General features: G+C 44.2%; 1 protein-coding gene across 5 annotated transcripts in view; it reads left to right on the top strand.

The window, feature by feature from the left end:
* LOC137424099 (protein PRRC2C) overlaps nucleotides 1-17,689 on the top strand; it is a 190,575-nt gene that overhangs the window by 69,790 nt on the left and 103,096 nt on the right. For all 5 annotated transcript variants that reach the window (XM_078774907.1, XM_078774910.1, XM_078774911.1 and 2 more), the window contains exons 11-14: nucleotides 4,677-4,851; nucleotides 5,117-5,203; nucleotides 6,461-6,571; nucleotides 11,392-11,950. In XM_078774907.1, the coding sequence (XP_078631033.1) occupies nucleotides 4,677-4,851; nucleotides 5,117-5,203; nucleotides 6,461-6,571; nucleotides 11,392-11,950 (932 nt within the window). The remainder of the gene's footprint in view (nucleotides 1-4,676; nucleotides 4,852-5,116; nucleotides 5,204-6,460; nucleotides 6,572-11,391; nucleotides 11,951-17,689) is intronic.

Genomic DNA, 17,689 nt, shown 5'->3' on the forward strand with positions numbered 1-17,689 from the left:
CCCTTCGCCTTCTGCCACTCCTTGAACTTCTTCCTCTTCTCGTCAATCATCTTTCCAACTTCATAATCCCACCACCATGTTTCCGAGTGCCTCGGTAGTCCTTTTGTCCATCCACATACCTCACCAACGGCTCCCAACAGACTAGCTTTCATTGACATCCAACCACTTTCAAGCTCAACCACATCATCCTCTACCCTACTCAGCCTCTCTTTTAATGCCTCCCTTGCTGTCACCTCTTTCAACCTCCACACCTTCATTCTTGGTTGGTACTTCACCCGCCGAGCTCTCCTCGCACCTTTCACCCTTATGTCGCAGACAACCAAGTGGTGCTGTGAAACAGCCTCCTCCCCCGGGATCACCTTTGTGTCCCGGAGGTGCCCCCTATCTCGCCTACGCACCATCAGGTAGTCAACGGTTGTCGTCGACCCACCTGACGTGTATGTAACAAGCTTATTATCCTCTTTCTGGAACTGAGTATTACAAATCAACAAATCAGCTCCATCAGCAAACTCCAAAATCCTTTCACCTTCTCCATTTCTCACACCATATCCGTAACCCCCATGAACTCCGTCAAAACCATCCATACTCCTTCCCACATGTCCATTCAGGTCTCCTCCCACCACAACAACTTCTTCATCTTTCACGTTTTCCATCAGCTTCTCTATCGCACACCAGAACTTGTCCTTCTCTTCATCGCTTCGACCAACCTGCGGAGCATATCCTGAGATGACGTTCACCAAGAGCTTTCCAATCATCATTTTCACCATCATCAACCTATCACTCACTCTAGTCACACTCACCACACTGTCTACAAACTCCTCAGAAAACAGGACACCAACACCATTCACGCCCTCCGTAATGAAGACACCGATGACATTAATATATGTTGTTCCCTTTGAGGAGTACTTGACTATGAGCCATGCTTAAATTTTTTCCATGGAGTACTTTCGGAGATATGGAGGTGCAAAGTTGTTCCAGGATGGTGCCCGTACTACGTGACCTACGACGTCATAATTATCATTAGAAAATTATATATGGGGAGGAGCTACTATGGTGAAATTGTGTTGTCAACGGACCAAAGGTTGTAGAGAAAGCATACTCGTTCTGTGCGGACAGACAGACAGACAGACAAATGAAAAATCACTCATAGAGCGGCACTTCGCAAAACAGAACAAAGTTGAATGGCACTCAGTAGAACATCCTTTTGACCTAAAAAATAATTAGTGATTGAATTCAGTGAGCTGATGTGCAAATCGGATTAAAATTGACAATTTGAGAAATTAGGCCTATGTTGACTTCCAAAAATAGTTGGTGGTTGGTTTCAGTTTGCCGATATGTAAATCCTTTTCAAATTTCAAGTCTATTGGATGAAAATTGAGGATTTTAGAAATTTCCAAAAAAGTGGTTGACCCTTGGCCTTTGTTGACCTTTTGGCCTATGCTGATCTCAAAATAGTTGGTGGTTGAATTCAGTTAGCCGATATGTAAATCCTATTCAAATATCAGGTCAATCGGATGAAAATTGAGGATTTTAGAAATCTGAAAAAGTGGTTGACCTTTGGCCTATGTTGACCTTTTGACCTCAAAATATATAGGATTTTGTCGGACGACGAAGTCTACCATTTGGTGAAGTTTCGTGAAGATCGGTTTAAAATTGTGACCTGTAGGCAAGTATAAGTGAGCACACACACACACACACACACACACACACACACACACACACACACACACACACACACACACACACACACACACACACACACACACACACACACACACACACACACACACACACACTTTTTTTTTGCCAAGTAACAAACGGACGCAAATGCAATACCCTCTTCTCTGGCGAGGGTAATGAAGTGAAGGCCTATAAGTCCATTGAGACTCCCTTACGGCTTTATCTCGACTCAAATTCACCAAATGATTTTATTTTTATTGTCGCTAGGATGGTTTGACACTCGGTTTCAGCAATAGTATAGAAAATCCACAATGTATTCTAATGGCTGTTTTGTCTAGTCAGATGCCTGAGGGGTTGGAGGGGAGCGGGGAGTGACGGGTTGGAGGGGAGCGTGGAGTGAGGGGTTTGAGGGGAGCGGGGAGTGAGGGAATCCAATGCACGACGCTCGAACGCCCAAAGCTTCTACCTCCATTTTATTGTGAATTAAAAGCTTTTGTAATGTTTACCTTTTGCGTGTGAAAATGTGGTACAGCAAATTTTGGGGAAATTGGCCCGGTGTTTGTTTGCTACTTGTTCCTTTTCCGGGTTCTAGTCTCGCTCTTGTACATATATTCATATTAATCTATGATCCAAGGCTGACCAGTCTGTTGTGGAGTTGATCAGAATTAGAACCCTTCTTTTGAATAAGGCTTGACGTTTGCAACTTTCCATGATGAAGGCTGGTGGTAATCTGAGAAGTGTGGAACAAGATGATTTGGCCAAAGCATAGTTCTTAAGCATTATACTACCAATGCTTTTGGGTTAATATCTCGAAGTGCCAACATTGTCAGGAAACTTCTCAACCTTAATGTGGGAGAAGGCCACCTGCAGCTGAGAGCAATCTCTTATGGGAGAAAGGGTCGGTGGCGATCCTTGTCCATGGATTGCAACCTTGTAGTGGTGAAGACTCTTGTGTGTGATGTTTACCTTCAGAGTAATGCTGTCGGGAGTCTCTTGCATTTCTGGTAGGGCCACCCATGAGAAGGCCATGAATAGCGGTCTAATGGACTTCAACTATGGAACAGGTGGATCATGAAGAACACTTCCCAATGACTGAAGGTGGATGAAGGCTGCTATGGAGGAGAAACCCCCAATCATCTTGGACTTGTGAGCCATTAGACACAGTTTTCTCCCCCATCAGGATACAGGAATCTTTTTGACTGCTCAAACATGAAGCCCAGAGGAATATCCGAGCAATCAAAAACAAATGGTGGCTAGAGAAGGCGAAAGAAAGTAGTTTGCCATCTAACAGCTCTCTGATAATCATGACATGTGGAGCTTCTTCAGTGCACCAAAGGCCATCTATGGACCAAACTTGTGGACTCGCCACTCTTCAATCTGAAGACGGTACCACACTGCATAAAGATAATTAATCGATTAAAGCACACTGAAAGCACTATCAAACACTCCTGAACTGCAAATCGACAGTAGCTGATAACACTATTCAATCCATCTCGCAGCATCCAGTGAGGAAGTCCTTTCCAGACCACCAACCTTTCTTTGATGACATCTGGGCCATAAAGTAGGTCAAGAACCCCCCCCAAAAAAAAAAAAAAATCTGAGAAACAAGCTCATCACGTTTATTCTGAAAATCTGGAACACTGATGAAATACCTGACTGAGGAATGTGAACATGGTCACAATTTTCAAAATGGAAGACAAGTCTGTCCATCCACAGAAGCTAGAGGTAATGGCCTCCTGCCCATCGCTGGGAGGATCCTCGCTTGACTGCACCAACTCCTCCCTTGCCGAGGGAATTTCTCTCCAGTCTCAGCGGCTTCAGACCATTGGAAAGCACCACAGACATGTTTTTTTAACCTTGCTGATCCAGGAAAAATGTCAATAACCACAGCAGGAACCTGTCCTGAATCGGTCGACCGTGAGGCAGGAAAGCCATAGACTCTATCAACTGAAGCTTACTTGAAGGTCCTGTCAACGATTGGCTGCCCTGGGAAATTTGTCACCATCCTCAGACTACTTCATGATCAGATGACTGCTACCATCCTATGTAATGAGTCTGAGATGGAACCCTTTGTCATCCGACCTAGCATCAAGCAGGGTTTCTTGATTTGCTCCAACTTTTTCCATGTTTCTTGCAGCCATTAAGATGCCCATCTGTGACTGACTGCCCAGTGGCATCTCCTTTGAGCGCTGGATGGATGGGAACCCATTCAACCTCTCCTGCCTCTGTGCCAAAACCAGTTGCAATCGACCTCGATTATGCAACTCTAGTGCTCCATCTGCCATTGTTGTACATATTGAGGAGCACCCACAAACGACCCTTAATTGCTTCTCAAGTGTACCAAGGCCTGGCTCTGTACCTCGACATTGGAAAAAGAAAAATGAAGGTGCTTCACCAGCTTCCTTCATACAAACAAACTACCCTGCCAAAGGTCACCTTTAACAGGCAGGAACTCGAGAATGTGAACACTGCATACCTTGGCTGCCACTTCTCACAGAAAGCAACAGTCAGAGATCCAGCATAAAATCCGATGTGCTAGTTCCGCTTTTAGAAGACTGATATTGCATGTTCAATAACAGTGATATAACCCCATAAAAGCTCGTATACAAGGCCGTTGTAATTTCTATTTTGTATGGCTGTAAAGCCTGGGTGGCCTATCGGAATCGTCTGGAAAAACTTGCAACGTCATTACCAGTGCTACCTCTGGCAGATCCTTGACATCAAATGGGAGGATCATCAAACCATCGCCAGTCGGTGTCGAGCAGGATTCAACCCTTCAGGAGTGAAGTTACAGAAGGGGAATATGTACTGGAGACGGACTTGCCCAGCTGCCTGCCACCGGGCAGTTGTGAGAATGCTTGTAGAAATCTAATTGAATGAGGCTTCCATTGCCTATTGGGAAACTTGAATTGTGTAACTGCCCTAGAATGAACATGGCTTTCTAAAATTAGCTTTTGTGTTCTTAATTTTTCCACCCATCTCTTTGCTCCCAAAAGGATGGAGTACACTCAAAGAGAGATGAGCGAAGATGAGCGTTGTGAGATGGCTGGACCAGGTGGAAAGGTTTGGCGTGACGAAACATCAGGTGCTCTCCTCACGGGTTGGCAACAAACAGGTGGCCTCCGAGGGCCCGAGGGTGTAGGAGAAGCTGAAGATCGTGGAAGCCTTGATGTACAAACTTTATTATTTTATGTTATTGCTGATGCTTGCTTTTTTGTCACATGTCAGCTTTATTTGATTATGCAATGTCAGAGGGTGATAAATCTTTGCCATAATCTTGGTTGTTTAACATTTGGTGGTGATTTCATAATGAGTAGAGAAGGAAACCAAAAACGTGCCTTCATCTTGGCCTATGTGGCATCAGAAGTTTTACTCAAGTGGAAGCTTTCAAAATAGCTAATTCTTCAACCCCTCCCCGCTCCTCCTTCTTTTCCAGCAATCTTGGAAACTCGGAACCAGACCTACGTTTGATCGTCGTGCACAAGCAGCTGGCTTTCCTGTGCGGCCCAACCCTTCTCTCCAGGTGCATGTTTGTTTCTTTATAGCTCAAGACTGCCATGATTTTCAAATAGCTTGTATCATCTCCTTTCATTTTAAAATAATACACAATTTGTAGGGAAACAGTGTATTTCATGGGAAAAATAAACGTACCTTTTTATGTCTCAGCTGGCAAAAGTCGCCAGAGGCATTATGTTTTCGGGTTGTCCGTCTGGCTGTTCAGCCGTCCATGCGTGTGTCCGTGATGGGTTTTTGTTTCCGTGATAACTTAAGAACAGCTGAATAGATATAAATCCAACTTGGTACACGTATGTATAGTGTATACTGATGCAAAGATGTCTGTGCATGTGTTCGTGCGTCCGTGCTAGGTTTTCGTTACCGTGATAACAGTTGAATAGATTTTTTTTTTTTTTTTTGTATACTGAATCGAGGCTCGTGAAAGAGCTAACATTTATTTCACAAACAAATCAACCAGAAAAACAAAATATATAAAAAGAGGGAGCGGAAGACAAGATGGGGAGAGAATGGGAAGCACACAAACACAACATTTGAGAGCAGGGAGATGTGTGGGAGGGAGGGGGCTTGGGGAGAGGAGGCGTGGGAAGGGGGGGTGGGACAATCTAAATCCAACTTGGTATAAGTATGTATAATGATGCAAAGATGAACTGATGACATTATGGGGACAAGAGGTCAAAGATCAGAGGTCCCATTGTGTAAATATTGTGTTGCTACGCTAGCTTGTGAACCAGTGATGGGATTTTGACCAAACTTTGTACACGTGTACGTGTATGTGTATGTGTATGTGTATGGGCATATATATTATGATGCAAAGATGAACTGATTCGATTTTGGCATCAAGAGGTCAAAGGTGAGACGTCATGTCAGGTTAAAATATTTGATAGTTGAAAAAGGCTGAAGGGATTTAAATCAAACTGTCCAAATAGCATCTCAACTGAATCGTGACAATGAACGCATGTGCAACACAGCACTTGCTGCAAAGGTCGTAACCAATAGGGTGTCCCTGTAGATTCCTTTCCATGGGTTTGGTTATGGGAGGGGGTAGGGGTGAGGTGGTGGAAGTGGTCTCGTCTGTCTCTGCCATTGTAGGTTACAACGTAGGTGAGTGTAGGAACAAATGAGATGGAGCTTGTGCTGTGGTATTTTGAGGCATTGATAATGTTTGGATGACTGGCGCTAATGTGCCCCTTGCTGAATAAGTTTTGCACATCCTTCATCTTGGCTTATGTGGCATCATTTGGTGGTGTTTTGTCTGTTGTGGAAGGCTAAAGTCCCAAGTGCAGAGGATGTGGAGGATGCAAGGCGAAGCCGGCGACCCAATAGTACCCCAGGAGAGCCGCCATTGCCAGGAGCAGCACGTCGTACCTTGCCTACAGTAAGCTCGTGTTTTAACCCAGCTCCCCGCACAGTCCTTGTGTGCTCTTATTTGAGCTTTAAAAACAAAACTTTCCCAGAAGCTTTTGTGTATATATATATATATATATATATATATATATATATATATATAGTTACGGACCGCGGATTAGATGTTATTTTGACCGAGCGGTGGTGTAACCGCGACCGAACAGTTATTCCCCTAACTAAAACCCGATTTACCCCAAACTTTGGCCGTATCGCGCCGCAGCTGCTCAATCTGGAAAACTCTAAAGCGACCGAATGCAAAGAGGAAGAAGACGTACAGAAGAGTAACTGGGTTTATTATTATTCACACATATAAGCAAAAAGAAAGCAGTCACGTTTATTTACAGGGACATGAGACGCAGGTGACACAGTGAAATCTTTAGCTTATCTAACAGGCTTACTTACTACCCAGGGACAAGACAAAAGACAGACTACGAACACACTTACACGGGGAATGATGATAGGGATGGCAGGTGGATGGCTGGCGGGATAGGGAGGTCCAACTGGTCCTGCAGCACGTTGGGCAGCCGCCGTTCCTTCGCGGCCCTGCTCCAAACTGCCGTCCAGGCCCCACGCTGCTGTGGCTGCAGTTTCGGTGGCTCGAGCTGCTGTAGAGGCAGTTTCGGTGGCTCAAGCTGCTGTAGATGCAGTTTCGGTGGCTCAAGCTGCTGTAGATGCAGTTTCGGTGGCTCAAGCACGCAGCTCAGCTCTGACGCCCCAGCTCTTGTCTCCTCCCTCCTTGTCTCAACTCCTTCGACTCAACTCCCTGGGGAACGCCCCGCCGGCGGGTTATATAGGCCCCGCCCCTCAACCTTTGCGAACCTCCCCAATCGCTCTTCCTCCGCCCTCTCTAGCCAAACCCCTTGTTCATGGTTGGTCGAGTGGGGCTGGCTCACTCCTCCCCTCTATGACGAGGTGGAGACACGCCTTTCTTCTCCGACCCTGCCTCGTGGTCAATGGCGGCAATTGGAGGGGATGTAATTGCCAATCGACGAAAGGGGGAATGGAGGTTTTTGGGAATGGGAATGAAGGGAATCTATCTCTTTTTCACTCGGTGCAATGGAGTATTATTCTAATGGAAGACAAGGCCTTACTCTAAAACACATAATAAGATATAAGCTACTGAACAAGGGTTTTATCGGGTCCTGCAATGTGGTGTTTATGGAATTAACTACCGAGACGCCCTTTTTATCTTTACACAACTCCGGAGGCAGGAGGGGCCATATCCAAACAATGTTCATCACCATTTCCAATACAATACAATAAAAAAAAATGCCATCCTCATATCCGCAACAATATATATATATATATATATATATATATATATATATATATATATATATATATATATATATATATATATATATATCAGTTCATATATCAACTATATATAGTTCAGTTCCCTATATAGTTCAGTTATCCCTGGTGTTGGACTAGCGGCTAGGGTGCCGGCTTAGGATCCTGGGTTCGAATCTCGGTCGATTGCCGAATTAATGCCAGGGGGGTTGACTCAGCCTGTCATCCTTCCGAGGTCGGCTAATTGAGTACCAGTTCACTGGTAATTCCCTGTTTGTCGTTGAAGGCGGCAAAAAGGGTTGGCGTCAGGAAGGGCATCCGGCCGTAAAACATTGCTTCAAAAAGGGGACCAAAAAAAACAACTACCACGGTCCCCGAAAAGGCCAACCCCCGCTTTGCGGGGAAAAATGGCCTCTAAACGGTGTTTTTTTAAAAATCAGTTCATATATATATCAGTTCATATATATATCAGTTCATATATATATCAGTTCATATATATATCAGTTCATATATATATATATATATATATATATATATATATATATATATATATATATATATATATATATATATATACATATGTATATATATATGTATATATATATATATATATATACATACATACATACATACATACATACATACATACATACATACATACATACATACATACATACATACACACAAAAACACACTTTAAGGCCATTTTCCCTGCTAGAACGGTGGTTAGCCTTGCGGTCCCCATGACAATCTTCTCCATTTTGCCCTATTTTCTGCATCTCCCCTTGTTATAACCCCCTTGCCTGCATTTTTTCTTCGACCATCTTTAGCCAAGTCTTTCTCGGTCTTCCCCATCCTCTACTTCCTTCTACATTCATTTCCATCACTCTTCTCAACCAGTCACTTTCATCCTTCCTCAACACATGACCAAACCATCTCAAACTGTTTCTCTTCACAGCATCCATCACAAGCTCTATTCCCATCATCTTTCGCAATTCATCATTTGTCTTCCTCTCTCTCAACGATACTCCACACATCCACCGAACCATTCGCATTTCCACCCTTTCCAGCCTTCGTTGCTGCTCTACGTTCATTACCCATGTCTCGCTCCCATAAATCATAAATGCAGCATACACCTTTCCCTTCAGCTTCAACGACACTCCCCTCCTCGTCAGCATGCCACTCAGTTCCCGAAACTTCTTCCATGCACATGTCACTCTGGCAACCGTTGCCGAGTCTTATCCACCTTCTCCATTCAGCATGTCTCCGAGGTAACAAAATGTTTTCACACCTTCCAGCTTCACGCCGTCTCCAAGATCCAACTCAACATTTCCTCCATCTGCAGCTCCCTCTGTGCACACCTTACACTTGAATGTAGCTGCCACACTGGTTAATGACCCTCTCAAACCACTACATTTTTGATGAACCCACTCAGCGCACATTGAATGGAGTTCACTCCGACACCCTTCCTGCACACAGCACACGGCCACTTCCCAGTTCTTTCCACCTCACCACATGCTTTACCACTTGCCATCACCTTCGTCTTTCTGATATTCACCTTCAGACCTTTTGTCTCCATACATTCCTTCCACTTGTTCATCTTCTCCTTCAGTCCATCCATACTTTCTGCAATCAACACCAGATCATCTGCATACAACAACTCCCACGGTAAACCCTCCTTTACGTTCCGAGCCAGCACCTCCATCACAGCTACAAATAGTAGTGGACTTAGTACCAACCCCTGATGCACTCCCACCTTCACCTCAAACTCACCACTGTTCTCGTCCTTCGTCCTTACAGCTGTGCGCGCTCTTTTGTACATTGTCATCACTACTCTGATCAACCATTCCTCCACTCCTAACTTCCTCAATGCCCATGTCACTACCTGTCACACTGGAATGCGGCCTTCTTTCACCGCCAGATTGCAGATCTCTGTCATTCTCTTCACACCCCAATTTCCTGCTGCCTTCAACATATCTCCTATCAACATATCTTCTATCATATATATTACATAAGGCAAAATCCTCAGCTAAAAATCTTACAAAATGATGACTATCTTACACTCGCTTAGCTTTTTGCTTAACGCTCCCATAAACATTTTCTACTTTGATGACATTGCCAGCAGGACAATGAAAGAGGGTATAGATGGAAGGGGAAAAAGGAGTTTGGCATGTTGTGTGGGAGAGGTCCAGATGTCTCCCCTTTTATTTGTTTTGCATGGCAGACTTGGAGTAGACACTTCAGTGCCTTGTTATGAAGTATAATGGCATTTCTGCCTTTTTGGCACCAATTTTGTCTTTGATTGGAATGTTTTTCTCTCATTTTAATCAATGATGACACAGTGCATAGTCATGGCCTTCTGAAATGTTAGATGTAGTCTTGCCTTTTTATGCTGTACTTGTTAAACCTAATGTTTGCATATTTTGATAGCTTGCAGTTAACAGCACTGCTCCATGAAGAGTAGAAGTTGACTGTTGGTTGCATACATTGAGCAAGTGTTAACAGGAGCGATCTCTCGGATTCGCCGATGTTGGTCATACTGCAGAAAGTGCGTGCGATTCAGTAGATGACATTCATGGAGGTGTATCCATGACTTTAACACTGCTTTTGGGATCTCAGATCAAGGTGGTTGTCTTGATGGAATGGCAGCTGTTAGTGACTCCATGGTCTATGTACACTTAAACATTCCTAGTTGGAGTTCAGAGGGTTAATGGTCCTTTAACCAGGGAATTTTGCATATTTCTACACTGCTTGAAATAAATGAGGCGGTTGTGGGGACAATTGCGGTGGTTTCAGGATTGTTCTGTTGAAGCCAAAAGTTTCTCTGGATAATCTTTATTTGAAGGTTTGTGGATGGTTGGTTTCTTCTGTTTTTATTTACTTATTCATTTATTTATTTGTCTCAGAAGCCTGTAAAACTGTCGGTGTTGCTGGCATTCTCCAGTTCACGGCCACAATGGAGGTGGGAAATGCACGCTTGGCTAAGAACTGTCATGTCATTTGATTTGTATTTTAAGTCCGAATTGCCCCTCGCCCCTATCCTGCCCCCATTTTGCTGCAACTAAGGATTAAATCCCGAAACCTTGTCTTTCTTCCCGTGGTTATAAAACTTCAATCAACGTTCTGTTGATTTCATCAATTATGCTGCATTTCCACCAACGCAGATGAACACAATCCTTCACTAGTAGTTTTATTTATTTATTTATTTATTTGATATAATCTATTGATCTGCGTGGCAATGCGGGCAAGGGGGTTAACAAGGGGAGATGCAGAAAATAGGGCAAAATGGAGAAGATTGTCATGGGGACCGCAAGGCTAACCCCTGCTCCAGCAGGGAAAATGGCCATAAAATGCCTGTTGTTGTTGTGTTGTATATAATCTATTGATCTGTTTATTTTGATTTAATGACCAATAATCTTGCCATTGTTTCATTATATTTAATACTATAAAAGTATCGCATTTGTATCGCTCTTCCTCCTATGCTTATCACACTCCCAGACCAAGGCACCAAGCCCGGATCGAGAAGAGGAAGCGTGGAGACAGCGAAGGCAGCAATCGAGCAGTGAAGTGTCAGCTGCAGTGGAGCGAGCACGGCGCCGCCGTGAAGAGGAAGAGCGGCGAATGGAAGAGGAGCGCCTTGCAGCATGTGCAGCAAAACTTAAGCGGCTGGATGAGAAAAAACTTGGGGCAGAGGCCCATCGTTGTGTGGACTCCACGACTACCATTACAACCTCTTGTACGCTGACATCTGGGTCTGTGACCACACCTGTAGTGACTCCAGTGACACCACCACTGGCCATACCACGAGTTGAGACTGCCTGTCCTTCAGTTTCAGTTGAATTTGAGCTATTGGCTTCGGCAGCAACTCCTCAGACATTTCAGTCACAACCCCGGCATCCATCTCCTATTCCTGCTGTGGTGGCTTTTGCATCGCCCCAGAAAGAGGAGGTTCAAGAGCAGGACTGTGAGGGAGGAACAGGGGAGATGCAGAATGTTTCACGACATGTTTCACGACCAGATGTAATATATGACGGTGTTGTGATCGACAGTGATCAAGGTAAGTTTGGCACATACAAACAACTGTGGGATGTACATTTGGCAAATATGGAAAATTGCCCTTCCGTATTATAGATGCTGTAAATGAAATGTCCATAGGCATCATATGGGTGGTATTATTTCTGCAAATTTATTATTATTCAACAATGGTCCATTATCAGAGAACATAATGATATTTTAGGACCGGCAGAGAAGATAACTGAGAAAGAAGTTGAGGAAGCGATAAAAGCAATGAAGAGTAGAAAAGCCGGAGGGCCGACGGGAGTTGTGGGAGATATGTTGAAGGCAGCAGGAAATTGGGGTGTGAAGAGAATGACAGAGATCTGTAATCTGGTGGTGAAAGAAGGCCGCATTCCAGTGGATTGGGGACTGAGTACCCTCGTCCCTCTATACAAGGGGAAAGGTGACCCTCTGGACTGTGGCTCGTATTGAGCGATAAAGTTATTGGAGCATGGAATAAAGGTATTGGATAGGGTGTTGGAGAGGAGGATAAGGAAGAAAGTGAAGATCGACGAAATGCAGTTTGGATTTATGCCAGGAAGAGGAACGACAGACACGCTTTTTATTGTGAGGCAGTTGCAGGAGAAGTACATGGAGAAGAGGAAGAAGTTGTTTCTTGGGTTTGTTGATCTGGAGAAAGCATTCGATGGGGTTCAACGCGAAGTAGTCACATGGGCATTGAGGAAGTTAGGAGGGGAGGAATGGTTGATCAGAGTAGTGATGGCAATGTACGAGAGAGTGCGCACAGCTGTAAGGAGGAAGGACGGGACCAGTGGTGAGTTTGAGGTGAAGTTGGGAGTGCATCGGGGTCGGTACTAAGTCCACTACTGTTTGCAGCTGTGATGGAGGTGCTGGCTCGGAATGTAAAGGAAGGTTTACCGTGGGAGTTGTTGTATGCAGATGATCTGGTGTTGATTGCGGAAAGTATGGATGGACTGAAGGAGAAGATGAACAAGTGGAAGGAATGTATGGAGACAAAAGGTCTGAAGGTGAATATCAGAAAGACGAAGGTGATGGCAAGTGGTAAAGCATGTGGTGAGGTGGAAAGAACTGGGAAGTGGCCGTGTGCTGTGTGCAGGAAGGGTGTCGGAGTGAACTCCATTCAATGTGCGCTGAGTGGGTTCATCAAAAATGTAGTGGTTTGAGAGTGTCATTAACCAGTGTGGTAGCTACATTCAAGTGTAAGGTGTGCACAGAGGGAGCTGCAGATGGAAGAAATGTTGAGTTGGATCTTGGAGACGGTGTGAAGCTGGAAGGTGTGAAAATATTTTGCTACCTAGGAGACTTGCTGAATGGAGAAGGTGGATCAGACTCGGCAACGCTTGCTAGAGTGAGATGTGCATGGAAGAAGTTTCGGGAACTGAGTGGCGTGCTGATGATGAGGGGAGTGTCGTTGAAGCTGAAGGGAATGGTATATGCTGCATGTGTGAGAAGTGTTATGATTTATGGGAGCGAGACATGGGTAATTAACGTAGAGTAGCAACGAAGGCTGGAAAGGGTGGTGGAAATGCGAATGGTTCAGTGGATGTGTGGAGTATCGTTGAGAGAGAGGAAGACAAATGATGAATTGGGAAAGATGATGGGAATAGAGCCTGTGATGGATGCTGTGAAGAGGAACAGGTTGAGATGGTTTGGTCATGTGTTGAGGAAGGATGAAAGTGACTGGTTGAGAAGAGTGATGGAAATGAATGTAGAAGGAAGTAGAGGACGGGAAAGACCGAGAAAGACTTGGCTGAAGGTGGTGGAAGAAGTAATGCGGGCAAGGTGCTAGATGCAGAAAATGTTAACATGGGGAGATGCAGAAAATAGGGCAAAATGGAGAAGATTGTCATGGGGCCCGCAAGGTAACCACCGTTCTTGCAGGGAGAATGGCGCGTGTGTGTGTGTGTGTGTGTGTGTGTGTGTGTGTGTGTGTGTGTGTGTGTGTGTGTGTGTGTGTGTGTGTGTGTGTGTGTGTGTGTGTGTGTGTGTGTGTGTGTGTGTGTGTATGTATATATGTATATATATATGTATATATATATATATATATATATATATATATATATATATATATATATATATATATATATATATATATATATATATATATATATATATATATATATATATATATATATATATATATATATATATATATATATATATATAAGGTTCACCATATTAATATATATTTAATTTATTTATTTATATATATATATATATATATACAGTGGAACCTTGACTTACGAGTTTAATTCATTCCGTGACCGAGCTCGTAACTCAAATTGCTCGTATCTCAAATCAAATTTCCCCATTGAAATGCTATTAATCCGTTCCAGCCCGCCAAAAACCACACAATTTTTTTTTAAATATACAGTATATATAAAAATATCTCGCGCTTTATATTTCACCTGTATGCAGCATACAAGTTGGCAGGATGGCCTGGACTGGAGGTACGCACACTTGACTCTAAAGTCTAAACTGTCCAGCCTGGGTTTGAATCCCGACCCAGCTATTAACCTGTCATGGGTGAATCACAGGCAGGGTGATTCATCAATGTGTGTACCGCTAAACTGGGCGCCCCGTTTGCGTCCCATTAGTTGTTGGATGTTAAGGATCTCACCGTGTTTTCCACAAAGAGAAGGCGAGCTATCGCCGGCACTCTGAACAAGTTGTGGCCTGGCATGGCATGAACATGAAAACATGAACATGAACATGAAATGTTCGACATGAACATGAAATTTTCCGAAATAACCAAAATGCGAAAACAAAAACGCAGCGCTATACGACAGAGATACGTACTGTACTTGAACGGCAAGATAACCACGTGACCAGAACCTACCTGGCGGCGTAAACTCGAAATAACCAAAATGCGAAAACAAAAACGCAGCGCTATACGACAGAGATACGTACTGTACTTGAACGGCAAGATAACCACGTGACCAGAACCTACCTGGCGGCGTAAACTCGAAATAACCAAAATGCGAAAACAAAAACGCAGCGCTATACGACAGAGATACGTACTGTACTTGAACGGCAAGATAACCACGTGACCAGAACCTACCTTGCGGCGTAAACTCGAAATAAGCAAAATGCGAAAACTAAAATGCAGCGCTATACGACAGAGATACGTACTTGAACGGCAAGATAACCACGTGACCGGGTGGCGAAAGCTCGTAACTCGGATCTCGGCTCGCATCTCAAAGCAATAAACTGCCGGAGCGACGGCTCGTATCTCGAAAAACTCGTAAGTTGGGGCACTCGTAAGTCAAGGTTCCACTGTATATATATATACAGTGGAACCTTGACTTACGAGTTTAATTCGTTCTGTGACCGAGCTCGTAACTCAATTTGCTCGTTTCTCAAATTAAATTTCCCCATTAAAATGCATTGAAATGCTATTAATCCGTTCCAGCCCGCCAAAAACCACACCAATTTTTTAAAAAATATACAGTATATATAAAAATATCTCGCGCTTTATATTTCACCTGTATGCAGCATACAAGTTGGCAGGATGGCCTGGACTGGAGGTACGCACACTTGACTCTAAACTGTCCAGCCTGGGTTTGAATCCCGACCCAGCTATAACCTGTCATGGGTGAATCACAGGCAGGGTGATTCATCAATGTGTGTACCGCTAAACTGGGCGCCCCGTTTGCGTCCCATTAGTTGTTGGATGTTAAGGATCTCACCGTGTTTTCCACAAAGAGAAGGCGAGCTATCGCCGGCACTCTGAACAAGTTGTGGCCTGGCATGCTCTTCTCCTCTGCCGTTATATACGTCCTCCTCGGCATCTTTTTCCAGAAGAGCCCTGTCTCGTCACAGTTGAAGATTTGCTGGGGGATGTATCGTTCGGCTTCTATCAGTTCGGCAAAAGTTATAATAAAATCTTCAGCTGCCTTCACATCCGCCTCACCAAGTCGACAACACGCACACCTCGCTCATGTTTTTCGACGATTGCGTGTTTTATATCCAAGCACATCATCCTCTTCTTCTTCTCAGTTATAATAAAATCTTCAGCTGCCTTCACATCCACCTCACCAAGTCGACAACACGCACACCTCGCTCATGTTTTTCGACGATTGCGTGTTTTATATCCAAGCACATCATCCTCTCTTCCCTTGGCACTCAATTTCTTAGGACCCATGGTTAAAACTAAGAAATTTTCCAAAATAACCAAAATGCGAAAACAAAGCAGCAGCGATATACGGCAGAGATACTTGCACGGCAAGATAACCACGTGACCGGAACCCACCTGGTGGCGGGTAGCGTAAGCTCGTAACTCAGATCTCGGCTCGCATCTCAAAGCAATAAACCGCCCGAGCGACGGCTCGTATCTCGGAAAACTCGTAAGTTGGTGCACTCGTAAGTCAAGGTTCCACTGTATATATATATATATTACAGAACATCTGAGTTGTGTTCAGTTGCCAAGTTTTATCTCGGGGGCTTGTCAAATGGCTTAAGCATTTATGCAAGAACTCCATTCAAAACAGTTGCAAAGGAACGGCTGGTTTGGCAAGCATTAGGTAGCTGCTTGGTAATTGAACACATCCCGGGTTTCCTCACTTTCAGTTTAGTGTTCAACAGCAGAAGTGTTTCAAAAGGTAATCATGCGTATTTGTGGTTTGTAATATTTTTATGCTTCCACCATCATGAGGCATCATGTTTTCAGGTTGTCCATCAGTCAAGGTTTTTGTTGCTGCGATAACTTGAGAACGTCTGAAAGGATCCAAGTCAAACTTAGTACAAATGTGTATTACAATGCAAAGATGAACTGATTTGATTTTTGGGTCATAGGTCAGAGGTCATTTCAGGTAAAAATGTGATGCTTGAGAACAACTGAAGGGATTTAAATCAAACTTGGTAATAATGTGGGTGGAGGCATATCAGTCGAAGAGTGCTGTTCTGGTTTACTTCTGGCAGGCTTTTTTTTTTTTTTTTTTTTTTTTTTTTTTTTTTTTTTTTGTATACAAGATCGAGGCTCGTGAAAGAGCGAACATTAATCACACAGAAAGACAAACCGACACATAAAACATATAACATAGGGAGCGGTAGACAAGATGGGGAGAGAGGGGGAAGGACACAAACACAACATTTGAGAGCAGGGACCGAGAGACATGGAGACATCGAGAGATCTGAGAGAGGGCGAGGGCTTTGGGGGGGGGGGGGCGTGGGAAGGGGGCAGTGGGAGAGGTATAAAACATATGGACACTGCCAGGACTTCCAGGAAAGAAGTTGGAATTTCAAACAAGGTGGATCTGGGGTGAATTAGCGGGGGTAGAAAAGATCAAGGTTTTGGATGGGGGAAGATAAGAGATGGTGGTGAACAGCTGTTTTAAAGACCTGGAGGGAGGAGTGGGATTGAAGGGAGTGAGGGAGTTTGTTCCAGAGGCGGGAGAAAAGAGGAATGAAAGAGTGAAGGTGAACGGAGAGCCGAGATTTCGGCAGTTTAACCATCAGAGGGTTGCTGGCAGATCTTGTGCGACCTGTAGGAATATTTGGGGGACAGAGCACAGAGAGAGCTGGGGGTGCAAGGCCGGAGAGGAGTCGGTAGAAGACAGAAAGACCACCTACCTGCCTGCGGTGAGTGAGTGAAAGGCCCTCAGAGATAGCTTCATCGTGGGAGATTCCAATAATTCTGAAAGCTTTGGTTTCAACAGCGTGAAGCCGAGCTAGGTGTGAGGCAGGAGCACCGGCCCATAGGGGAGAACAGTATTCCATTGAGCTGCGGATGAAAGCCTTGTATGTGGTGAGGAGCTCA

Source organism: Myxine glutinosa, chromosome 3 (genome assembly GCF_964187855.1).
Source record: "Myxine glutinosa chromosome 3, kmMyxGlut1.1, whole genome shotgun sequence".
Classification (NCBI taxonomy): Eukaryota; Metazoa; Chordata; class Myxini; order Myxiniformes; family Myxinidae; genus Myxine; species Myxine glutinosa.